Source organism: Rhopalosiphum maidis, chromosome 3 (assembly GCF_003676215.2).
Source record: "Rhopalosiphum maidis isolate BTI-1 chromosome 3, ASM367621v3, whole genome shotgun sequence".
Lineage (NCBI taxonomy): Eukaryota > Metazoa > Arthropoda > Insecta > Hemiptera > Aphididae > Rhopalosiphum > Rhopalosiphum maidis.
This window is the reverse complement of record NC_040879.1, coordinates 15,617,355-15,644,760: the sequence shown is the minus strand read 5'-3', so window position 1 is coordinate 15,644,760 and position 27,406 is coordinate 15,617,355. Positions and strand designations below refer to the sequence as shown.

Genomic DNA, 27,406 nt, shown 5'->3' with positions numbered 1-27,406 from the left:
TAAAATCTACTTGAAACGGTGCTATTTGTTCTCTGATTATCAATAAATGTTTTATCTCCAACAAAGACCGTCTGTTGGTGTCTACAAAAAAAAAAATCAATAATTAAATAATAAACATTAATCACTGTCTGTTACATATTTGTGATTTTCTTTGAGTTATATTATAATGTTAACTTGGCACATGCTCAATATTTAAATTAAACTGTTAAGAAAAATATTTTAAAATTTAATTTGTCAATAAATCCCTAAAATTAACAAAAAAAGGTGCATAACATCTGCAGGCAATTGAAATAGGAAACTTATGAATATAAGTACAAAATAGAAATAAATTGAGTAACCACTCAGCTGTACAGTAGGTATCCAAATGAAATCCATCATTGAGTAAGTCACTATAATGTATGTGTAAATTTGATTTCAATGATAAATCATTGCATACATAAATGATTCTAAGCATAGGCCAAAGACAATCTGTCAGTCCGATTATATTAATAAGTAATTTAGAGTTTTTGATATTTCTATTAAAATAATTTATTTTACTATTGGTATTAAGGTAGGTTGATGTACATTTTTTTTTCAATTCATTTTTAAAGTGAAAATATTTTTCATGTATTAGGGCTAAAATATTTCAGTTGTATGTATCTACCTACAATAATTAGAAATAGAGTCTAGATTCTAGGTAATAATTATATAAAGTAATATTTTAATTTTCTCAGTAATTTTCATAAATATAATAAGTAAATACCGACAAATATCAAAAACAGTTTTAAATAAATTTTACCTTTTTTTGAGAATCAACAGAGCAGCTTGATGTATGTTTTTCAAACACAATGCAACTGCCTCATGAGAAAGACTTTGAAAAATGGTTTTATCAACACATCTATACAAACGTGATAAACACATCAATGTACGTCTCACAGGTGGATACCACATTCCATGAAGATCTGCAGCAGAAGTCCATCCACCTTAAAAAAAGTTGGTAACAATAAAATAAAATTATATACGCCTAGTATGGTAAAATACAACAAAATATTTAGTGTTCCTTATTAGGAATGGTTTGAAAGTGTTTGATTTACTAGGCTAGGAATTAGAAAAATAAAATAACTAATAATCCGAAAACTTAAGACCATCTGTTTAAATAACTGACCTTATAAGGCTCTGATTAAAATTTAAAGGGTGCAATAATAATCAATACAATAATGAAATTTGTTGTTTACATACATACAGAATAGTAAAAGTGCTTGTCATATTTCATTCATTTAATAACATAACTAATTTCAGGGTAACACATCTTTTAATTACAATATTGAGAATAATATTATTTGTATCGTAAGAAAAACGTTTTAATAATAAGCTGCATTTCAAATTAAAAGTTATAACTATTATAATTAAAAAAAAAAAATAAATAAAATATTATAAAAAGCTTGAAACAAGCTAAGAAATATTCTATTATATAATCAATGATACCTACCTGACTGTTTTGACATAACTGATGGCGCTTCAGATACAGATGACACTAAACTTCCAGTCGAGTCGTATCTAGTCAACTGTCGATATTGCATTTCTTCAGCAATTGCTTCCATTTGTTTTAACTTTTCTGGATACGCTATATCACCGGGTGATGGCTTGTACTCGGAAATGTCCGTGACAAAGTATAAATTGGCTCGAAATACTAAACGCTCTTGTGTATCTTGTAACAGTAACTCTGCTACAGATCCAAAAACCTCAAGTGATGCTAAAACCAATTGATTTTAAATTCAAATAATATTGTTAAATATATTTTTTTTCTCTAGTTACCATCTTCAGAAACATAGTCTTGTAATATTTCTATCCTTAGGATTGTACAAAGTTCTACTAATGTTTCAAAATGTTTCATGTGAATAACTAATGGCCTTAACATATCATACAAATGCATACAAACTGTTTCAAGATATTCTCTAAAATAAAAAAAAAAACATGAGACTTTCAAACTACTAAAAGACACATTGTAATACATTTTTTTTATCATACCTGAATACTGGAGATTTATTTGTAAAGAAACATTGATACAATCGATTTTCGTCATGAGTCAATTGTATGAGAATTTTACACGATGAACGTAATGTTGAACAATAATCACTTCCGCTCGATGTGTAATTGGACAGTGTATTACTTATGGACGAACCAAGAAGAGCTTTTCGTCGTGTCACATAAGCCAGTACACAGTCTTCCAATGCTGCAGAATATCTGTGCACATAAATTTAAGATTTTATATTATTCAAATGTCTAATCTAATCAGTAGTCGGTAAATTAAACAGCAGCCATACACTGGATCCAAATCTATACGGTTTTCCAATAATTCTATTACTGGCCGTACTTTTGTTGCAATTGCTTGAAACTTCCCGTAGTGTGCTATGAATTCAGTTGTATCTAAACTCTCTGTTCCTGTCTGAAGACACTGAGTTATATAAGTTTGAACAAGCGATAGAGCTTTGTACCTGGCGTTTATATACAGAGCAAGATATTTATTGCTCTCCTTATACGACATCTATCAAAGACAAATATATTGATTGATAATTACAAATAAAAAGCTAATAATAATGATTCAATTATACCAACATGAGAATTTAAATATTTAATTCCAGTATCAATAGACATCATCATGTTAGCAAACATTTCACTGGTAACAATGAATGAAGGTGAATCCAATTTTGAGTGAATAGAGTCAGCAGCATTGAAGATGGACAAACGTTCGTTAATTTCTTGACATATATTACTAAGACTTGTCTAAAACAAATGCATGAGTATAATTCATGCTCATAACAAATTGTTTGAATTTTTAAAAACCTGATCAGTGTGTAGTTCTTCTCCAGCTAAATATAAAGAGTTTGTTTTCTTTGAAACCTCACTGTATTTTTCTTCTAACATACCAATAAGCTCCATACACTCGTCCATCTAAAAATTATATTCTTTATTATTGTTCATAATTTATAATTTAAACAATTGATTTTACATCAATCATTAAATAATCATACAATTAGACAATTGATACCTTAGATAACATTAAATTCCACTCGTCAAGCTGACTTCTTAGTTCATTCGCAAGCTGTAAACATGGTTTTATATCCGCGGACATCCATTTTTGAGAAATCTCGTGATAGAATTTATGAAACTAAGAATAAAAAGAATTGTATGAGCCATAAGATAAAATTAAAAAAAAAAAATATTTAACTTATTATTTAACAAGAAAAAATTACATAAAATAGGAAATCTCAGTAAGCTAATTGGGTATGTATTCGTTACACTATAAAATCCCAAAAACCATTTAAATTAATCTGTTTTAAACAACAGTAATTTGCAGAAGATCAATTTTATGATTAGAACTACTACTAAATTGTTCAAACTTCTAAGTAAAACATTTATTTCTATAGCATACCAACATTGTTACTGTTGTTTAAATTTAAATTGCTTTAAATTCCTGGCTACAATACTACAAAAGCTCATACTCACATCCTCGGCAGATTCAATGTTTCTATTTAAAATTTGTGGATCTTCATTTATATCTGATTTATCTATGTCATGGTCTTCGATTTCTAAAGACTAAAAAAAAAATTACAGTATTCTATAGATCTCAAAACAATAATATAATATACAATTTCTCAATAATATAAACACATACCATAAAATCACTATCACCTATGTGTTCGGACAAACTCAGATATGCATTGATTTGAGACTGACTTAAAGGTGCCAATGGGTTCTTTTCGGCTTCCCACCGAACAAGTTTATCAGATATTCGTCCTGGCTTATTGTTTGCCATGATTAAATTTTAGATGCTTGCATAAAATATTAAAGATAGAGTGACACAGAAAAAACGATAAACTATTTATTACTTTATTAGGAACTAAAATCTTAAACTCCCCGACTTTTGGATATTGTAATTTACAATTTTATGATATAATAGACTATGCAGCTGGAGTATAGACGTTATAGTAATAACTATATAATTAATAAATATTAAATAATAAATAATAATATTTTATTATGATTTATTGTGCATAGGTGCTGATGCCGGAGTTATGATTTATCTCACTATCTTAGTGTATGGTGCCGACGTAAACAATTTTAATCAGTTATCAAAAATATTTGATAAAGCGAGATATCAAACCACAAAACAGCTGCTGCTGCTGGTGTTCATAAAGATATTATGGTAAACGCTGTAAATTAAATAATGCAATATTGATAACGATTAACGAATGAATCACGGTTTTAGATTATTGAATGAATCATATAATTTTAAGATATTAGCGGAATATTTGTTTTGTTTCTCTCACAAGCCACGAGTTACATTGACCCATTCATGCAAAATCATTTTTTTTTATGAATTTTGAAAAATCTGTTAAACAAATTAATAATTATAAAAAATAATGTTTTTAAAGATCGGTTTTACATTTTTTTTTTTTATTTGACCCAAAATAAAAATAAAAGTTTATAAATTTAAATGGATATTATTAAAGTACTTTGAGACAATGTTTAGACAAATCGATATGTCTGAAAAATGTTATTCTCTATTATCACCTTCTTTGTAAAGTGATTTTATTGTAAGACTAAAAAAAAATATTTTATGTAAATCCGTTTTGTCCGTTGCGCGTTCCAGAGAGAGAAGACAAACAATGCATCGATATCCTATTAATTTGAATATTTCACCCACAGTCCATAGTCCAGTGGTTCACAGATATAAAATATACATCTTAAAATATGCCCTAAATCTACTTATATATTATTATGTATCTGTAATTTCACCACATTGCACGTTCAATATCATGGGGATATGGCATCAACAATTAGCATATTAATATATTACATCAATGAGGCCAGTAACTAATTCCATTGATTCACCGTTTTCAACCGAATTACCAAACAAGTTTCATGAATTTGATCATGTTCACATTACTCATTCAATATTTAAATAGGTATAGATGGTATAGTAAACGTTAAATGTGGACGTTCAGCAAATTAAAACGAAAGCCAATATCATAATAATTAATATTATTATGTGTAATATTCTATTATAATATTTCCATATTTAATTGAATATCCGGGGAAAATTATATCAATGAGAAAAAAAATAAAAATGATAGAATAATTTAAAATATTTTTAAATTGAAAACAATTTATACAAAGACAAAGACCTTACGCTTATCAGAATACTTCTTAAAAACAAAATTCTGTCAACAATTAATGATGATCCTTCTTTTTTTTAATTCTATTAATAATGCAGTGTTCACAAAGTGGGGAGTACCTACCTTTTATTATTCAAAAATATTCATGTAGCTCTTTTATAATTTTTCTAAATTATACTATCATGTCATCAAAATTTCATACTTTAAGATCGATGTATATTTTTGTATTCCTCCACTTAGTCACGTATACAAAAAAAATATTCACAGTGGGACAGGGTTGAACCCCACAACCATCCCCGTATACGTGCCTGCCGCTACTAGGTACTGATTTCCAAATTTTAGTAAATCGAACGCCCTTGCCGATGATCCAATTACATAATATCATTTTAATTGAATATAGAATTATAGATTATTGTAAATTGACATGATGGCGGGGGAAGAGAGTTATTATAGTTATATAATTTTAACAATTAAAATGTAATCATTTTGAAATATTATGTTACAAACTTAAGGATAATATTATATGGATAATAATTAATATATAAAAACCATCATAATATACGAGTATGCAGTGGCCAAATATGCTCTGCGAGTGACCGCGACACCTAAATTACTAACTCACTATTTTTATAGTGTTACTCCTATTACTTATACATTTCACCATATACCTAATACCCTATTTTCGTGTATAATATTGATACAGTATTTTCTTAACAATTTTCATTCAAATACGATGCTTAGGTGACTTTTATTGAAAAAAATATGTCACTGGATTAAAATATATTAGGTGTATAAATTATATAGGACTCAATATTCAAAAATAATATCATTGGTAACCTAAGTCCTCGGACTTTTTTTGACATCTGAAATTCTGAGCTTTTTATCTATTGTAAACAGACCCTTATTCTCATAGACGTGAACAGGGCTTAAAAAAGAATAAAGGTGATCCATTATATAGGTTTTAAAGTGAATCGTACTACCTATAGACAGAATTTTATCAAGTCACATTACTCATATTGATATATTGTTACAACTCAATTTTGTTTGAAGTAATCACCGTGTTGAATATAAAAAAATATCGACTTGTATACAAATAAGACTTATTATATTATATGTCTTATTTCTTCCTGAATAATAATAAACATATTACAATCTTATGATGAAGCATTATAATAATTTATCTATACATTATAGAGATGGGGGGATGTTGGATGTGCTTAAAAAAATTGAACAAATTGAGACTTTTTTTAGAAATATGTATTTTGATAAAAATGTTCTAAGTTAAATGCCTATGCCCTATTATATATTTATATCTCTAACGGATATAAGATATAACTTTAGATTCATTACCTATGTAAATATGAGTTGAATATGTGTAATATATTTTTGGATTCTAGATTAAATATACACGGCCTAGGTATGTACTAGATGTGTCTATGTAACTATAATAGCTATACATACCCGAAGAAATGGATATGATAATAAATATCAGAATAAATAAATAATTGGAAGGTACTTTATGGAATTAAAAACTATTAAATTCGATTATGTAATAATAATATGTACTCAATATTATTATTATTCGTGTGTATTATACATAATATAATTATTACACATCAATGATAAATCATATTTAATGTCACTTCTTTCTGAGTATTACTAAATTATTTTGATTACGACATTTCAGACATTGTGTTGTTCAAAATCTCTATTCTCTGTAAATGCTTATTATTGACTGTTGGAAAATGGAAGATTATAATATTATATCTATATCAAATATAAACTTGACACTGTCACACTAATAATACTTACCAAGTCACTAAAACGTAACGTATTTGTACAAACTACAAATCATTGACAGTAATAAATCATAATATTACAATTATTATAAGTATCATCATGCACGAATGCACGATTAATAATTAGGTATATAACAATAAACAATATTATTATATTAATTAATAATTTACAATATTATTGTACAAATTATATTTTAAAACCACTAATTGACTACCAAACCGATATATATTATTATAATAATAAAAAATTTGTAATTTGCAATAGTGCCTATTAAGTATTGATAAATGACAATATTGTATTTAAATCAACATTAAATAATACAAATCAGGAATAAAACATTAATTAAAAGCGTCATAAATAAGAATTGATTGCTACTAGGAGCCAGGGGTATGATTACTTTTTGAAATTAAAATTTAATATCATATTATATATTACAATACCTATATTATAATGTAGCAGGTAATATACCAATCATTAATTCCAAGTACGTATTATGGTCTATTAACAATTAGGTATCGACTTTTATAAATTAATTTCTATTTAAAATGTATTTTTGAAAAGAAACCAAAATAATAATAGAAATATAATAATAATAAATAAAGTATAAACTGTTTAACAAATTAATCAATAATTTTAAAAACTTTAAAAATTGTTGTTGGCTTTGGAATATTATAAATGAGTGATGACTATCAGATTTTAATTTTTAAGGCTAAATAATCCAAAACTGTATCTGAATTTTTAAAACCGACCCGTTAATTATTCAAACCATAACTTCTATCAAGTGGATTCGTGTTACGAATGTATTCGGTCGCCATTGAACATAAACATTCTACACACAGGGATAGTAAAGTTGTTCAACCCACCTACCCCTGGAATACTGATACAGACACAGTTTGTCCATTCAAAAGTCATTCAGTATCAACTTAAAACTGTTCATAGTCCAATAAGTATAAGTCAGAATTAATAACTGATTTATTTCATAATAATCTATTGTAAAAATTGTGTTTATTTGTAAATTGTTTTTATTTCATTTTATAAAATAAGGCTAAATAAAAACTTGATGTTGAAAAAATAAATATTAGTTACTATTGTAACTAAACTATTTTTTCCATCAATATACATTTATAAATATGTAGTATGCAGGGTACGATTTGTACGCGTACAAGAATAATAATTATTTAATATACCGTAGAGTATAGTAGAGTGCAGACTGCATAATATACCTAATAATATAAGACAATATAGTATATTAGTATATTATATATTTGTATATTATACAATTTATGTATATAATATATTATTACCTATTTTTATGAACCGTTTGAATAAGTATGTTTTAATGTTAATATTTATTTTATTTAAGTTCCTACTACAACATGTAGCAAGTATAACATGTTATTATTATAGATATTTATTTAATATATTTATATGTAAATACTTATATAGGAATCGTATATATATATATATATATATATATATATATATATATATATAAGATGCCAGTACTTTGGCCTGTGCTAATATTTCTGAGTTTTCATTATAGTCATAGAGACTCGATAGACTATAGGTAGTTAGGTATATCGTATGTATATAATATATTATTGTAGTTGGTCTAAGCGGCGTTTAAATATCAATTGTTAAAGGCTATTGGAACGTTATATGCGAACAACAATAATAGTACTATATTATAATATGTCATGATATATGCAAGAGACGTCAAGACCCGTCGTATGTTGTATAATAATAATTAATAACGCACTCTATAAATACAAAATAATAAGTTCATAGCTGAATAGTGAATAGTAGGATAAAATAATATCATAAATCACAATATGTCGCGCGTACCAGAGATAAGCTGGACGAAATAAAATGTATTGTCGCAACTAGTAGCAGAGATAAAATAACAACAATAATAATAATAACCGATTTATGGTAACTATTATTATAATAAAATATAATTTTAATCGTATTACAAATATTTCGCGTATTGTAATATCACGATTTCGGATTTAATAATCGCAAATCGCGATAGATATTTTATTATTTCACAGATTCACCAGTGTTGAGTGTTGTGGCCTGCGGGTGCAGCGTGAGTAATCGGTATTATATGTCATGTAGGCATATACCGCAGTTTGTAGTTGTCTGAGACACCGGTGGGGCTGCCGTCTAGCGCGTAGTACTAATAATATAATATAATATTATATTCGCTTTCAAACGTAGCTACTGATCGTTCGCTCGTCGCTCGTGACGTGCAGCTCCCGATGACTACCGCTCCGATTAGCACGCGATAAAATGTTAAAAACGATAAACGGGACTCGAGGACGGTCTGTCAGTTATTAATCATTTACTATTTACTTAAAAATATTCGATCGACGAATTCGCGAAGTGAATACGATAATTTATTAATATTATTTCAAACGTCGAACTATTATAATAATATATCGTATGCGTAGGAGTGTAGAACGATCGACAGACCGATGGAAAAATTATACATACTTCGTCTTTTTACGGTTTGACACGTAAACGATTTGGTGAATGGTGACGTTCGTTATTTTGAGTGTGAATATTTTTTTCAATTATATTACAATTTGTATAATTAAATATTGCGATCGTCGGTGGAACTGAAAATATAAAATAAAATTACAAGGCGAAAAAAATAATCTTCTTTTGTGCGGTCGGGAAATGCACGGACACAACCTTGGCGCCACTGTAGGCAACTCGCACTCGCACACACACGCGATAAAACTGGGCGTGTGTGCGTGAATGCGAACGCGATTGTTGTGAGTGTGTGCGTAATCGTCGTTTCATTGTGCTGTGCTGCTGCTGGTGCTGGTGCTGCTGTTGCTGCTGCTTTTTCTGTCGTTGTTGTCGCTGTAAGTCTCATATGTTTACAATGTAAGAAATTTTTTTTTCGATCAATCGAGAGGAGTTGACGAGATTCGATATCCGTCGGCCCCGATTGCGTTTCTCGTTGTTTTTTTAAAAATATTTTTTTTTAATTTGTTTTGTTTGGCATCCCTCTACAGCTGATCGATATCAAATTTCCATATAATTTATCAACCCCCGGCGAACGGTACGTCAACGCCGTGTCGATATGTCCTTAACTGCCTACACCGCCAGTAACCGGTCATAGCGATCGTCCGTATGCGCACAGTGGTTGCCTTACAGTTGGCCATTCGACAACAATGCGCGAGTTCAAAGTGGTCGTGCTGGGCTCGGGCGGCGTGGGCAAGAGTGCCTTGACCGTGCAGTTTGTGTCTGGCCGGTTCATGGAGAAATACGACCCAACTATAGAGGACTTCTACAGGAAGGAGATTGAAGTCGACAGTTCGCCTTGCGTATTAGAAATACTAGACACAGCCGGCACCGAACAGTTTGCCAGTATGCGCGACTTGTACATAAAGAACGGACAGGGTTTTGTTGTCGTGTACAGCCTGACTAACCATCAGACTTTCCAGGACATAAAACCCATGAAGGAGCTCATCACTAGGGTGAAAGGGTCAGAGCGGGTGCCCATATTGCTGGTGGCAAACAAAATCGATTTGGAACATCAACGTGAGGTTCCAACGATTGAGGGAAACACTCTGGCCCAAATCTGGGGCTGTCCGTTTGTCGAAGCAAGTGCCAAGAACCGTACCAATGTCAATGAAGTATTTGCAGAGATTGTGCGTGAAATGAATTTCAGCAATGACAAAGAAAAGAAGAGTTATTGTTGCTGTACAGTTCTATAAGCCATATTATTTAGAATTTTGTGTTTTGTGTGCATCAATCAATGTCAAATGTTGCTGGTGATTTCAATTTTTATCAGGTAAAAAATCTAATTGTTATATTATATAGTATCTAATTTAAGTATTAGTCTAAAAGTTGTATTTTTCAATTCCATTGTGCTTTGAACACATTTCTTCCATATTATGAATTTATAAAATGATTGATATGGCTTGTTTACCACAATATACTATTTTTATTATATATTAGGTATGTAGGCACCTTACTTGTGCTATCATAATTTGTTAACATGTATATGACTGATGCTAAACATAATCATAAATATGTAGTTTATATTGTTTTGATAGATGATAGATTACTTGATTTTATCAATAACTAAACATTTTGTAGGTTGTTAGGTAACTTTAATACGTTTATTTCAATAGTCATTGAAATACTTGAGTCATTTTAAATCATTTAAATACTATTTGAAGGTGAATTATTTTACTACATAGTTAATGACCTATGTATCTTATGTATCTATTAGTAAGTTACAATAATTCTTTATAGTTGGAATTAAAATCTGAATAATAACCAAAACCATAGGAAATATTATTATAAACATTCTCTATTTTCATTCATATGATATATTTTCTATGAATAAAGTTTGTGATAATTTTAATATTACTTTACAAAGTATAAATTATGATGCTTGATTGAATGGAATAACCAATACTACCTACTTATTGTTTTCAAGTTAAAATTTAATTAATTTTTTTTTTTTTATTAATTAATCTCCGGCAACAAAGGCCATTGGATAGTTTTTATTCATTTGTAGATGCGAGAAACGGTAGGTTGAAACATCTTTTTTGTATGTGTGGCAAGGATTTGTCACTAAAATCCTGGGGGTCACCCATCCGGGAGCTAGCAACACCGGCCGATACGTACACTCAGAGCGTTTCCACAGTTGAATGTACGATCGCACCACACCAAGCGACTTTAAATTATATTATACTAGTAGGCTTAAACATATTTCATAACTAAAGTAAAATCTACAATATTTTTACATTTCTAAGTACAATTGTTTATGTATTGGTTAGATTATAACTTATAAGTTTTGAATGTCTAATACAAATATATTGTTTATATAATGTTAGATATTATCTTTCTTTAAATCACATCAATTAATTTCTTGTATTTTATTTGAACATTTGATATCATGGCATTGGAATAGTTAAACATTTTTATTATTATAAAGAATTAAAGATTTTTAAATAAAGTATATTGAAATATTGATTATTGAATGATTCAATAACTAGTACAATGTGAAACAAGATAAAACTGTTTAAGTACTCAGCTTATAATTTTTGAAAACTAAAAATTAGTTAGGTATTTTAATTATTTTTTTCATACAATTATTATCCATCATAATTTACATTAACTATTGAATATTTATTTTATTTTTGTATTAATTTAAACAGAGTTTAGTAATAATATTACTTTCTATAATATTTTATTGTGTTCACTATTGGGTTCTACAATAATTAATATACATAATTACATTTTTATTTATTTTGTTAAAGTTTTAAATCTTAGTGTTATCCTGATGCAATAAAATTGTACAACATAAAAGTTATAAAAAGCATCAAACAATAGGTAAATAGGTATTAGTTAGAAATTTTAAATTACTGATTATACAACATTAAAAGGAAAGACACTTATCACTGGGTTTAGAATCTAAAAAATATATGAGACGACTATTCTTTTTATAATTAAATATTGTTGGTTATATTTGAATTCATATTGAAAAAATTGTTGTATTGTTAATTTTTGATGAAGTAGGTACCTATAGTATACTTGAAAAGTTATACAAGACTAATTTTGGATGTTATATATAATATTATCTTATCATAAGTCTTGATAAAAAATATTCTTCGATCGCCTATATATAATATAATATTAATAGGCGCGCAAATCGGCCAGTCTTATAAATTAATTATTGTGATAAAAAATAAAAATAAAAACGAAATATTATTTAACATTGTCGTTGTTATGATTTAGTGGATTGTATGTATTGAATCATAACGGTAGGCGCTTAAAACACGGTGTAATTAAAAAAAAATGTTCAACGAAAACAAAATTTCAATGACGTTCGCGTTGTATACAGTATACACTAACATTATCGTATTGTAACAAGCTGTGACTCATTGAAGCCCCTTATATTCTTTCTAATTGGCTTCCTAGAGTTAACATACGTTTTTATTAAGTTATTCTAGTTTGCACATAGGACAATAATATTATGACGTTGGTTTATTCGAATATATTTATACAATCGTGTAATGGCTAATGTTCTAAACGACGAAATAAACCACCAGCTGTACGTTCCGTAATAACTTGGTTGTTAACTAATAGATGGTAGAGCTGTAATATTTTAGTTGTAGCTACTGGCGGTATACCGTGTTTACGAGAACCGAATAACCCATACACGGTCGAGTTTTAATATATAACATTATAATCTATAACATATACGCCGTCTATTTTACGTAATGACGTTAATTATTGACTTATAATTGTCAGAGATTTGTGTAGAAGAATGTCACGAAAAAAATAAATTAGTGACAAAAACGTCGTAGTTTAATTTTTTGTGGTGTTGCCACTCCCGTTTTTTATTCCAGGGATAAACTACAAAAGAACCCAACCAAATAATAATAACATAACAACAACCGACCTATGTACATTTGTGTTGTCTGGTACTTGTAAATAATATATTGTTATAAACCCTATTGAAGGGAGACGACGAAGGATTGGTCGGTATAGGTCAGTTTGGTTTATGAGTGTATAAGCCGTAATAAGAAAAAAAAACAATCGGTTTTTGTCAGTTTGTTGTTTAGCTATCGTTAACCGTGTCCATATGTAAGGTATCAAGTTTTATATCGGGCAAGTCAGTTTGCTGTTCGAGTTAACTGCAGACATTCATAAGATTTTTTTAAATTTTATCACAATATATATTTTTGTTGATATTCAAACAATATTAGTACCGCCATTGTTCGGTATATTTATCCGTATTATTACTACGAATTTTTTCGTTTATACGAGAACAGGATGTGTATTCCGTGAAACCATTATTATTTGTCCGCAAGTGGGAATTTTAAAAAGCGATTATAATATTTGTCCTTATCTATACACTGATACGTTACGATATACGTGACCGTAATAACTGTTAATGGTGATGGAGAATTGGAGACTATTGACCATGAGGTAGCGATATATCTATACGATGCGTATTGGGTATAATATGATGTATATAATTTATTACTATTCTATCATTTGTCGTTATTGTTGTTTACAAATCTTCGATTGAAGTAATAACGTAAATGAGTAATGAAGAAATAAGATTATGAATATCTAAGGATTTTAGATATTATGACGATCATGCGTTTTTTCACCAGGTCATAGGTAATATTGTAATGATGTTATTAAACTTGTTCAGCGACGACGATGCGTTACTCCGGAGAATTATCAATTACGTGCACCTTTCTCTGAATTGCGTTTCAATATGATTATGCAGTAGTGTTGCACTTATCTTACTGGGTTTTACTTTTTACTTTAAAATACGCATCGTTCACTGCATATTATGTTGGAGTTTGTCAATTGCTTACAAGATCTTTATTCTTTATAACAACGACAAGGGTCGTTGCCGCCGTCACGAAACATTCTCGGTTCGAAATCGCCTATAATATTATGTACCGACACCGTGGTAGTAGTAATAATAATGATCCTAATAATAACACTGCTACAGGACTCCCGTCGAGTGTGTGTGTATGTTGTATAAGACAACATGTCGGATCAATGCCTGCATAAGCGTAATATTGTTTCAAATATTCTGTGGTAAAAATGGTTTCCCCATTACAGGAGGGTCGTCGTTATCGTTGTATAATGATCGAGGAAGGGTGAAAATGACTGTTGGCAGTTAAATATCTGTTGATTTAATTACTTCTACAAACAATGTTGTTCGATTGGACTACTATTTATTTTAACGTCGATATCCTTTGGGTGTGGGCTGTAGCCCGATTAATTTATAGTATCTGAAATGCTTTGGTGTAGGTACATAGGTATAGAGTACCTATATAATAATAATAATATTGGTACATGTTTAACGAACGGAATAATTGGTTTTAGTGATGGGAAGGGGTGGCCACCGGAAGATCATTCTAAAAACAGCACATTGTTAGCTTATTAAAAAAAATGGAACTCTTTCATTTCAACAATACGTCATCATGTTATACTGTATAACAAGTCACTTATACAGAGCGATTCTTTCTTAGCAGTAGGCCCAAATCGTTTAATTTTTTTGTCTTATCCGTCATCTTAATAATTGTATAATACAATATTATATAAGACTTTGGATTATATCACTAGGCTGAGTTATCGAGTGTTCAAGACTTGGTATTTTCTACCTCATCACATACACGTATTAGCTTGATTTTAAAATGCGATTACTCGTTATGACTATTATAATATTTACATTGTTTTTCGTTTAAAAACTATGGTTATCACATAAAATATATCTGAATTTTGATAATATTGCAATTAAATAATTGTTTACTAGACTGTTGCATTGACGGAATCATCCTGTATTGAGTATAATATTGCCGGGACACGGGCGCGTTCGTTATTTTGTGAGGTGTGTATCATGGGGGAACCCATAAATAGAATACGACCACCGTTGGAGATTAAATTAGGCCCGTCCCTCCGTTAAACAGTGCGAAACATTTTTCTCCGGTGATTGATACATAGTTCAGACTCTTGTCATACTTAATGCTTATTGTGCCTTATTAGTACAATTGATATTTTATTTGAATACAATAAATACCCATCCTCCTAATGTACAAACGAAAGTTAACGTTTTATCCATATTAATTTGGAATTTATTTATTTTTTAAATTCATCGCATGTACTGTACTAAAAACTATTGAAAACGGTTCATTGTTATTCTTTTATATGGCTACCTACACGATTTGATGCGTTTTGAAAACTGTTCGGAAAATTTTGTATTATTTTATTAATGTTAAGAACATAATTTTCAATTTCATGTCACATGTGTGTCGTATTTAATTATATGCGTGGGAGGAAAATATAACTAAGTAATACAGCACAACTCAAGTTATGTGAACAACAATGACACCGTAATAATATAGTACGGTGTATGTGTATTATATGTTATTCAACAATACATATTTTGAAAAAACGTAATTTAAGAATATACATCTATTTTTAAAACTGTACTGTACCTAGTTTTTATATATTATATCTAATTATGATTTAATAATTGAATGAAGATTCAAATAAATTTTTATTTCTATACATTTAAGACGTCCATAACATACTTGAGTACTTTATTATTTAATATTTATAACTACCTATAACTTAAGTTTTAATTGTATCTTATTTGATTTTTTATGATAACCTTCGATAACCTCAACTAATTCAGACCAAATGATCTTTAATTGTTTTAAATGTTTAATGATTTTTAAGGACATAAAAATTAATTTTAGATTAAATATTGATATACATTAAATTGATAATGATTTAAGTACTCAATAATAATACATTTTTTAAATATTATTTAGGCTTCTAATAATAGTTGATTTTCAACTATGCATTTTATTTCATATTGCCCATTAAATTAATCATTTATTAGGTAATATAATTATTTTTATTGCTTTTGTTTCCTTTTGAATTTGAATTTTCTAATACCATTTATAATATCCATTTTACAATCTAAAAATGTGAGCTCTTTTAAATTATTATTCAAAGATTACAATTTACAAGTCAGTATAATATATATAATTCATCATTTTCAGGGACACAATTCAATGCATTTGATTTAATATTATTATAACAGTATCAAATGTTATACTATTTATCATATTTTATTTTTTTGTATAAAGTATATAGTATACATTGAAAAATTAAAATTTTCCCTGTTAATAAAAATGTTTATTTTTACTTACAGAAATACGTCAAAATTCATATTCAATAGTATTGGTGTCAGAAACTGTTCTCACTACAATTATTTACATATCCAGCTTTAAAAAGGGTACGTTTTCTAAAGACTGTCGACGATATTGATAATATACATGATAATACAAATTATTAACAAACAGATTTTTTATAAATCCACCTATCGCATGTGGCACACTACTGTAAGTGCCATTTAATGTTAAAATATTATATAAAGATAGAATATGTTTTTTTTAATTTAATTTTATTATTTAACTAGTGTTAAATATTTTTTCTGTAATGTATACATTTTTTTTTTGTTATATCGAAATGCAGGTTTATTGATACAAAATATTTAAGGCAGGAATGAGATAATAACTTATATTATAGTATGTATTCCTATATTATATAATATAAAAGGGAATAGGCGGAGTAATAATAATAATAACGGCCTAATATTATTGTATATTGTTTTTAAAACTTATTATTTTGTAACACATATTTTTTATACTTTTTATACTTAAAGAAAAAAATATATACAAAAATATAATAGTCAATGGAACAATTTTAGATTAAGATATAACGGAGTTGGAGTGTATTCATCCGTGTAAATAATAACTTATGGATCTAGGCATTTTTAACAATTTGTCTTGTTTTCGATTGATAATATATTTTTTTTTTAGCGCATTAACATACTTTTAATCGATCAAGTGGTTTTGCAGAAAGCATTATGTACTGTTAATTTTTTTTTTGCCTTTGTGATATTAATTTTATTTTGACGCCATTATTCCAGAACAAAAAATTGATATATGATATACATACTTTGATTCGCTTCATCAATGTAATAATATACTAAATGAGAAGCGAATTAAAGATGTTCCCGTGCGTCTGACTTGCTTCACAATGGACCTTAACATTGTGCAAAGTCAAGTACCAAAGATTAAGCCACATTGAAATATGTGATATTTTGATTTTTAAAGTTATTTTCTCCTCTTAGCTCTCTCTTTACTTTAAATAGTAGTATCTATAATGTCTTCTGCAATCTTCACACTATTATAATATTATACTTTAAACCTTTTATTTTTCCTTTAAAAAAAATGTAAACACATTTTATAAATCATTATTATTTAGTAATATTTTATCTTCCACAATGGTGCATACCTAATATTAATTTTTCCTGTACTTGTGAATAGCCTATTTTTTTTATATATATGAATATATATATAAATTATATTATATTTAACATGTGTCAATAAATTTTTGTGGTATGACACTTCTTGATTCTACTTTATATATATGTATACATATAGAAATTTATAAATAATAAATTATATATGTGTGTATTTATATATATACATGTATATTTATATATATATAGCCTCACGTATATACATATATATATATTATGTACATGAATAAAAAGATGTATAAATCAATAAAAACAAAAATAATTTGAAAACTCAAAGTGCGTATTTTTTTTTTTTTATTAAAAATGTGTTCTAGTTTCATGTGGTATATTATTATATGTATAACAGTTGTTAATGTTCTACAGTGAAAGTATGTGTGCAGTGGTATTGGTGGTTTTTCACGGATAACATTTTTTTTCAGAAGCCCAGGAGTTTGATGTTTAACAGACTAGAACGCAATTCAAATATGTTGAATATTATCACAACATAATTAATATATTTGCAGTGCAAGCAATAGCTACATATGACTAGTGAGTCACCATATAGTCCATAGTAAGTTTAAGACCTATTTCAAAAATAACAAATACAACCGCACAAAAATAATAGCTTTTTATTTCGTTAAAAGTTCATTGATTTATCTACGTCGCTAAAAATTTTAAAACTTTCATCATATTTTAATGTATTATATTGACTAAATTAAGTTCTTAGTATTTTTTCTTTTTATCATGTTAGTTCATTAATTGAAAACGACTAAAAGCAAAAACAAAAAAAACAAAAACGATAACCATAATAAAACTTTTCAAAAATAAATATAACGTTTCACTTGATGTCAGACGAACACATTTCTCGGTTGAAAATTTCTTTCGATGTATTGTACAGCATTTGTACTTCGATACAAAGAAGTAATTTTACTGATTCTAATAAAAAATTACTAAATAAGTGTACAAACAATTATTAGAGCACATACATAAAATTAATAGGCAGTAATAATTCTAATAAATATATTCTTTCAAACTAGTTCTTTTAAACTTGATGAAATAATCTTAAATAGTATGGAATGATTACTATTAGAGTTATACTACTATTTGTTTATATTAATTTAATAACATTATTTTATTTTTTGTGTTTAATTATCAGTTGATTAAAATAGAGATAGATGACTCGTTGTCGGTGTTATGTTTAAAATTACTTGAGTATGATGCTTTATCATCGTTGTTAGACGTATCGATAAGTTAATTTAATGATTATTTAAGAAGCCATACTGCCCATACTACCTATAGATTAAAATGAGTTGATAGGTACATTTAATATTGACAATAAATGCTTTTTTCACTTTTTGAGTAATTTTTTTAATTGTGTATATGGTATTCAAATCCGAAACCTAGTTTTAAGTTATTAATTAATTTAGAGCAACTAATTTTGTTTTAAATAAGTTGCATTTGTATCTATTATTATTTATAGCCATTATTTACTTTAAATAACTTTACTAATCGATGTATTACGTGGACATAATCTAAGGCCGGGGCTATACGCGGCGGAATACAAAAGTATAACCACCTATTAGCCCAGTCAAATTAGACCAAAAATCGACAAAGTTTGGAACTAATTCCACGAAAGCTGGAGTTTAATTTTTTTTTTAGATCATACCTTACTTATAAACATACTAAAAGTCCTGACACCTACCCCTTGTGCGTAGCCCCCCACCCCTCTTCAAAGGGTGGCGCACCCCTTTCACTTGTTTCGCTTATAACTCGTTAGATTTTTAACTTACGATAAAAATACCCATGACCAAAATTAAAGACCATACAATTTACCATAGACTTGTGCTACTTTTAATATATATATGTTGCGATAAGTGTTATTTTTTTAAAAAATATAAAAAATAATTTTTTTTTATCTTTTTTTTTATTGTGTTTTAGCCAAAACCGTCAATGATACGCTGAAATGACCTATGACAAAAGTTAACGAGCATATTATTTTACATAATGTAATGTTAAATTATATTAATAATTTTAATTATTGTAAGTCGTACATTTGAAATAGTCGTATAATTTTATAAAATATACAGTATGAATAATGTCATTGGATTATATTAACGTGTATATTATATTATTTATATTATCGCAATGGTTGTAAAAGATATAATTCGTAGAATCGGAATTGTTGTGGATGGTGAGCCGGCCATAGTACACGTGTACACAAACAGGGTTTCAGTGAACGTTGAATCTTGAGGGGATCTATTGTTGTATTGTAATTAATTGTTATAAAGCACAAGAAGTCGGCCAACAGACGATGAACAATGTTATAGGTGATAATTTTAGTGATGTCAAGTTACAACGAGCAAATCGCGTAGTCCCTTTAGATTTTGCTAAAAAACTAACGGTTTGTATTAGAGATGACATTTTTTCAATTGATCCTTTATTACTCTTCCAAAGAATAATGATAAGAGTTAAGACTGACGAAGAGCTCAAAGAATGTTTTGAATACGAGTTATCACCTATTCCTCTTTCATTGTTCGACGAATCAGGTCAAATGCGAAAATCTAAAAAATCAATTTTATATGATGTGTTTCTAACTACAACAAACACATACAATGTTCTGGACAAAAATGTTATTGTAGTAATCGATGGAGGTTTCTTATTGCATCGTGTTGTATGGCCTTCAACTTCGACGTATGGAAATATCATAGAAAATTATATAAGCTACGTGAAAAGACACTATGGATCTAACTGCATAGTTGTATTTGATGGATACGCAAATACCGAATTAAATATTAAAAATTCAGAAAGACAGCGACGAAAAAATATGTATACGAGTACAAACATAATTTTTGAAGAGTCAATGGATGTACTAACCACTCAAGAAAAATTTTTATCCAACACCGAGAACAAAATAAGGCTTATAACAATGTTGACTGAAAAGTTTTTGACTTCGGGTATTCTTGTTCATCAAGCCGAAGATGACGCTGATTTACTTATTGTCAATACAGCTATACGAAACACCGACGATAATATCCAAGTAGTGGTCATAGGAGAGGATATTGATTTACTTATACTGTTATTAACATTAAGTCCTCCAAAAAACACAATAATATTCGAAAAACCGGGTAGAGGAAAAATAGAAACAAGATCTTATGCTGTTGGAAGTTTACAAGAACATTTTAAAAATGAGATTCAATATTTTATGTTTATCCATGCGGTGGGTGGATGTGATACTACTTCGTCATTATTTCAGACAGGCAAAATAAAACACCTGAAAACAGTTCAAAAACACCCGGAATTACACGATTCATTATTAATATTTAATAATGAATCGTCATCGCCCGAAGAAATTGAATGTGCTGGAGAAAAATATCTTTTAGCATTATATAAAGCTCCAGCCCATATTACATCTTTAAATAATTTAAGACATCATATTTTTCACAAAACCGCAGCTTCCAACAAAAAACAAGTACAACTAGCTAGACTTCCGCCTACTATCGATGCGGCACGAGAACATTTACATAGAGTGTATTTGCAAATACAGTTGTGGCGTGGTAATAGATTAAATCCACAGAATTGGGGATGGAAAGAAGATAATGGCAAACTAAATCCAGTTTTCACGAAAAAGCCACCAGCGCCGGATACTCTTTTAAAAGTGATCAGTTGTGCCTGCGCAAAAACATGTGAACAAAATTGTAGCTGTCGAAAAGCAGGATTGCTATGCTCGGTTATATGCAAGCATTGTCACGGAGGTTCATGTTTAAATCAGCAACCGATCATAGATGATGTAGAAGAGGACCATATTGATGACAACTTTGAGGACAATATCGATGAAATATTTTTAATTGGAAATCAAAAAGAAGAAACCAACACACCGACAATAAAAAAAATTAGACCCACATAATATAATTAATAAGGTACTGTATGATTTTAATAATTCAATACATAATATAATTTAAATAATTAAATATGAAAATATTAAGTATATTAATTAATTTTGTTTCAGGACCCAAAACCCAACACTATTTTTATATTTAACTTCATAGCTTATAGTCTGAAAAAATAAAAATAAATGTATAATTTCCAATTTTTGTAAATATTTTATAAATTACTGTATGTAATTAATAGTTTCATAATTAACTTTTTTTTTATTTCAATTTTATAAATATGTATGTAAAATAAAATAATGTATTTTCATTGTAAATTTTATGGTCTTTAATTTTAGTCATAGGTATTTTTATCGTAAGTTGAAAAGCTAACTAGTTATAAGCGAAAACAGTGAAAGGGGCGCGCCACCCTTTGAAGAGGGGTGGAGGGCTACGCACAAGGGGTAGGTGTCAAGACTTTTAGTATGTTCATAAATAAGGTATAAACTGCTCATATACCGAAATTCAGCTTTCGACATTTTTTTTTTAGTATATTGTAATTAGATTTCTGATTCTTATATTTTGTAATTGTCAACAAATTGTTCAATTACATCGTCACTTTTTATATAAAAAACATTTTTACTTATGCTAATTAAAATTGTTAAAATAATTTAACGTTATCTTATGTAAAATAATATGCTCGTTAACTTTTGTCATAGGTCATTTCAGCGTATCATTGACGGTTTTGGCTAAAACACAATAAAAAAAAAGATAAAAAAAAATTATTTTTTATATTTTTTAAAAAAATAACACTTATCGCAACATATATATATTAAAAGTAGCACAAGTCTATGGTAAATTGTATGGTCTTTAATTTTGGTCATGGGTATTTTTATCGTAAGTTAAAAATCTAACGAGTTATAAGCGAAACAAGTGAAAGGGGTGCGCCACCCTTTGAAGAGGGGTGGGGGGCTACGCACAAGGGGTAGGTGTCAGGACTTTTAGTATGTTTATAAGTAAGGTATGATCTAAAAAAAAAATTAAACTCCAGCTTTCGTGGAATTAGTTCCGAACTTTTTCCTAATTTGACTGGGCTATATCGTAAATAATTATTTTCAATGCATTGTTGAATAGATTTCAATATTGTCTAAATTTTTAGTCATGTTGTCTAAGTAGGTAAGTATACTAACTACTTAACTAGTCTACTAGGTACTTTAATACATTTTATAAATATATAAGTAGGTAATAATGTAATATTATAATAATATGACTTATTTATTTCTGGTTCTAATCTTCCAGCCATTTGTTCAAATTACTAATTAGCACATCTGTGAAAGCATCCAAGAACATGTGTTTTTCAGTTGACTGCGTTCGTATGAAGGACTTGAGAATCTTACATAGTAGAACCAAAGAGAAAAAATAAATATTTTTGTTCTTGCTTGCACGTTGTCCTGTAAAAAATCAAAGAATATTGTAATTTTTCCAATCGTATTTTACGGTGAATATTAGTTATTATTTATTTTTTCTAGTATTAGTTAAATTTTTCATTCTGAGCGAACCAACTCTTTAAATTTTTTGTTATAACGTAATACATATTGTTTATAATACACAATAAAATATTTAAATTAGTTTTAAGCTATATTTATAACTTAAACCTATTTACACTGTTCAACGTTACGTCACGAATTAGTATTGACGTAAGTTACATATATAATAATATTTTGATAATAACTATAATATAATACTCTTATATGGGATATTGAAATATATTGCAATTTGTTTTGGTAAAAATTAGTTCAACCTGCAATTTTTTTATAAAAAAATAAATTAATTATATAACAATATATTATATAAATTCAGTTGTGTATTTAGGCCGTGGTCCTTAATACATCACCCAAGTTGGTTGGAAGGGAGTCATAATATTTTCATCGTGATATAAAAAAAACTTTAATTCAAATGTTAAATTTTTTTTTGAATTTTATGGATATTTATTTATGTCCAGAACAACGAAAGAAATTTTAGAAATGTTATTAATTTAACATTCTCCTCAACATGCATCGACATACTCTTATATATATATGCACTACTTTTATTTTATATACATCACATATTATACCATTATTTTTTCAGCAGCAAAACTATAATTTTTAAGACTGAAAATAATAAAAATAAATATATACTATAAGTATGGTGGCAAAAGAACATCCAAGTGGCTTTCAATTATTTCCATTGAGAATAAGCGAACACGAAAATTACATTTAAAGGATGTCTTAGATAGACAAGTCGTTCAAACAAAGGCTCGTAAAGTTCTTTTTTAACTATACAATATGTTATTGTTTTTAATAAACTTATGTTAGTAATAAAACAAATTTACTATTATAAGTAAAATTTTTTTTTATTAACTTCTAGCTTTACTATTTATTAATTGGATTCGTCATGGGAGCCTCTATCTTCTATATATATCCCAGGGCCACCTGCAAGTTTCACGTTATAGTCGTTATACGGTAAGTCTTTTAAAATATAAAGCTGACATACCGTCTCTTTCTGCTTGGAACCGTATTTGTATGCAACATATTGAAGTATACTCGACACAGTCGACACCTATACTACACATTAAAACGACTTCCCCGGTTTCATTTTTTTGTTGTTTCGTACATTATTATGTTTCAAAAAGCAGCTTATGAATAATAATAAAATTTATATCTACATTTAATTTACATACAGTTGGTAGAACCTGTAGGTACACTTGAAGAAACAATAAGCAAAATTATTCATTGTATTTAATATTAATACTGGGTAATATTAACGGCCACTTTACTATACTGTAGTACTATATTACTTTGTACTTTTTTGTGTACACATTTCTAATATATTTACATTATAATACAGCTGGTAATTTGTCACGAAAAATTTATATAATTCTCAGGGTAATATACAATTTATAAGCATACTATAGTATACAACCATTTTTTTAAACCTTTTGTCAATTTGTTATATACCTATATAGTCATATTCATTTGATGTGAAATTGTGAAAACAATTTAATAAGATACTAATTACTGTGTACAATCTATTTATTTTTGTCTAAATTTGTAATATTTTAAGATATTTGAAGTGTATAACAGCGGCTTCTCGATACTTTTATTTATTTATACTCATACATTTTTGAATGGTTATACATAATAATAGTTGCAAAAGACTGAGTGTTCGACGAGGAAAAACCTACTTGTGCTATCCAATAGCGCATAAACCTGATAATTGTAGTAAGGCCAACTTGTAAGATGAAGGACGCTACTAGAAATAACGCTATGTAAGAATAATTTAAAAAGTAAGTTTGATTGTTCCATTATATTCTGCGTGTGTGTAAAAAATGATGATTATAAACATCATTTTTTGAAATTTGTATTGAGAAAATCAATATTTAAAAAAAATTAAATGTTTTTTAATTTAGATTTTGATTAAATCGACGAATGTATTGGTTTAACAACCACATGTGTTTTTTTTATTCTTGTGTTTGTCATACAAATCACTAATATATATATATATATATGTAAATTTGTAAATTATTTTGTAGTTATGAATTCATAACATTTTCAATTTCAATATATATTATATATTTGTAAATTTAAAACAAGGTTATTATAAATAGTTCTTTATCTTACAAAAACCTATTATTTAAAAATTATTTATTCGCAATTAATTTTTTATATACGTTTGTTGAAGTTATAAGTTGGTGTATTTAAACAAAAAATAACCATTTTAGTTATTTTATTGTAATTCAAAAATATTTGTGAGGTTCTCTCTTATCCGTCCAACTATTGTGAGCTAGTGGTTCAGTGTTCTCCAAACTGTCAATTTATTTGAGTGCTATTGGTAATTTCTCTTTCTTAAGGCTATAATTTCTTGGTAAATTTTAGAAAACTTATTGTAGTTGAAATGGTTTATTGTGGGTTCCATTAAATATCTTTTCTCCAAAACCTAATTAGGTTATTAAATTTAGCGTTTTCTTATGAGTTTATGTGGTGGTGCTTTACTCCTGATTAAGGATATAGTTTCTTTATATTTATGTTGTATTTAGGCTGATTATTGCGCAGTAATTATATAATTGATAAATAATACCATTTTTCACATTTTTTTTTTGTTTTTTCTGAAATACTTTATAATAATTTAAATTTAAAATTAAAAAAATAATAACAATTTTTTTTTTTTAATTTCATAATGTGGATCTGGATAATCGACACTTTGGCTCCGTTGCATATACTTTAAGGTCAAGTCCATATGAGGAATTTACCGCCTAGGGCAACTAAAAAGTCACCAAATCAAAAATCTAAATTATTGGTTTTTCAAATTATTATTATAACAAAATAAACATATTATCTAGTAAATTAAAAAAAAAAATAGTTAATAATGAGTTTAGATCACTTTTGAAGTTTTAATACTAAGGTATTTATGCTAATATTAAATAATATATTTTAAATTATGGTAACAATAAACTACGAATTTTAAAATACGAGATAAATATATTGTAAAAAATAAGGGAACGGAATTAGCTAGAGGATTAAAACGATCAACATTAAAAAAAATCCCTTTAAATACGGCTCTACTTAGGTCTTATCATAGCTCATTGCTTATACGTTATCTATTGCTAACAATGTTAGCAGGGTAATGGGGGTCGCACAGTTCATGTATTAATATATATATAAATCTATGATCGCTCGGTCTAGTGTTTAAAATACAATAATATTTATATGTCATTGAAATATATTATGTACATAATAGGTTTGTTTACTTATGAAGGAACTTTTTTTATTGTCATTCGTGGAATTGAGATGTATTATTTTCACACCACTTCTCTTCGGCCCACTCACCATTATGATTTATGTGTATTCACTAATTCTATACAAATAAAAAACATGTAGGTATATCACATACATACATACATACATACATACATACATACATTTAAATATTGTGTGCCGTAGGTACATATTTACCTCTTATGAGTGCTAATTCGGTTTGATTATATTTTGAACCGTCCTGCAGTCTCTTAGCTGTTTCAAATACGTATATGTTTATCATATACTTTACCACTATTGACTATTACTTTTAATCTCATACAATAGCTTAACGTTTATATTCAGGAAAACTGAATACTGATTTATGCTGTATTATACGATTGTTTTTCTCTCTATTTCACCATTGTTCATGATTTATTAACGTAATAATTATTAATAGGTACTCATGTAAATATAGTCTTTGGACATAAGCTTAGAATATAACAAATAACAAAAAAATAAAAATAATTTACGTACGTATATCTGTATCCATTGTGTTATTCACATAGTTGACCAAATTGGCGAATTAAAGGCTTTTTGTCCTCCGTGTAAGTAAATATAGAATTTAGGTACAATTTGTAAAATTAATAACAAAGCAATAAGAAACAAATATAATATTATACTGTAGGGTATATGACGTGATGGACGGGGATATTTTTATCTTATAATCTTTTTCTGCTTATCTAATCTGGTAATTATTTTTACCGTTATTGTCCAAATTTTTGAAGCGTTGTTGCAGGAAATGGACATCACCAGTCACCATTGATGAACGGAAAACCAAAGGAACAGAAACTACCAGAGAATCCGAGTTAGTACCTACATAAATTGTACATGACCTAGAAATTACTCAACGCTTAAACTATTGAACTT

At 28.0% G+C, this 27,406-nt stretch overlaps 3 protein-coding genes and 1 long non-coding RNA gene across 5 annotated transcripts in view; 3 read left to right on the top strand and 1 right to left on the bottom strand.

The window, feature by feature from the left end:
• LOC113560134 (conserved oligomeric Golgi complex subunit 3-like) overlaps window positions 1-4,039 on the bottom strand; it is a 4,329-nt gene extending 290 nt beyond the window's left edge. The window contains exons 1-10 of the mRNA XM_026965897.1: window positions 3,656-4,039; window positions 3,487-3,576; window positions 3,029-3,148; window positions 2,824-2,931; window positions 2,596-2,763; window positions 2,304-2,524; window positions 2,008-2,223; window positions 1,795-1,934; window positions 1,469-1,732; window positions 779-962 (exon numbers count right to left, since the gene is read on the bottom strand). Coding sequence (XP_026821698.1) covers window positions 779-962; window positions 1,469-1,732; window positions 1,795-1,934; window positions 2,008-2,223; window positions 2,304-2,524; window positions 2,596-2,763; window positions 2,824-2,931; window positions 3,029-3,148; window positions 3,487-3,576; window positions 3,656-3,796 — 1,652 coding nt within the window. The 5' untranslated portion in view covers window positions 3,797-4,039. The remainder of the gene's footprint in view (window positions 1-778; window positions 963-1,468; window positions 1,733-1,794; window positions 1,935-2,007; window positions 2,224-2,303; window positions 2,525-2,595; window positions 2,764-2,823; window positions 2,932-3,028; window positions 3,149-3,486; window positions 3,577-3,655) is intronic.
• Window positions 4,040-9,170: 5,131 nt separating this feature from the next.
• LOC113559814 (ras-related protein Rap-2c-like) lies at window positions 9,171-17,005 on the top strand. Of its 2 annotated transcripts, none has more exons than XM_026965577.1 (3): window positions 9,171-9,832; window positions 9,986-10,767; window positions 16,681-17,005. In XM_026965577.1, exon 2 carries the CDS (start codon window positions 10,145-10,147, stop codon window positions 10,688-10,690), a length of 546 nt encoding a protein of 181 aa, XP_026821378.1. In that variant the 5' UTR covers window positions 9,171-9,832; window positions 9,986-10,144; the 3' UTR covers window positions 10,691-10,767; window positions 16,681-17,005. The 2 variants fall into 2 exon arrangements, with proteins under 2 accessions (XP_026821378.1, XP_026821377.1); XM_026965576.1 differs by having other exon boundaries at window positions 9,171-9,854.
• A 1,287-nt stretch (window positions 17,006-18,292) lies between these two features.
• On the top strand, window positions 18,293-25,053 carry LOC113559795. Its single transcript, XR_003406029.1, has 3 exons — window positions 18,293-18,406; window positions 23,001-23,199; window positions 23,835-25,053. It is a non-coding gene; the product is annotated as an uncharacterized LOC113559795 (long non-coding RNA).
• On the top strand, window positions 19,427-21,900 carry LOC113559794. Its single transcript, XM_026965551.1, has 2 exons — window positions 19,427-21,752; window positions 21,842-21,900. Exon 1 carries the CDS (start codon window positions 20,147-20,149, stop codon window positions 21,737-21,739), a length of 1,593 nt encoding a protein of 530 aa, XP_026821352.1. The 5' UTR covers window positions 19,427-20,146; the 3' UTR covers window positions 21,740-21,752; window positions 21,842-21,900.
• Window positions 25,054-27,406: the final 2,353 nt, after the last annotated feature.

Excerpts from the sequence above, each read along its gene's own strand:
- LOC113559814 (XM_026965577.1), top strand. The coding sequence starts at position 10,145 with ATGCGCGAGTTCAAAGTGGTCGTGCTGGGCTCGGGCGGCGTGGGCAAG.
- LOC113559794 (XM_026965551.1), top strand. The coding sequence starts at position 20,147 with ATGAACAATGTTATAGGTGATAATTTTAGTGATGTCAAGTTACAACGA.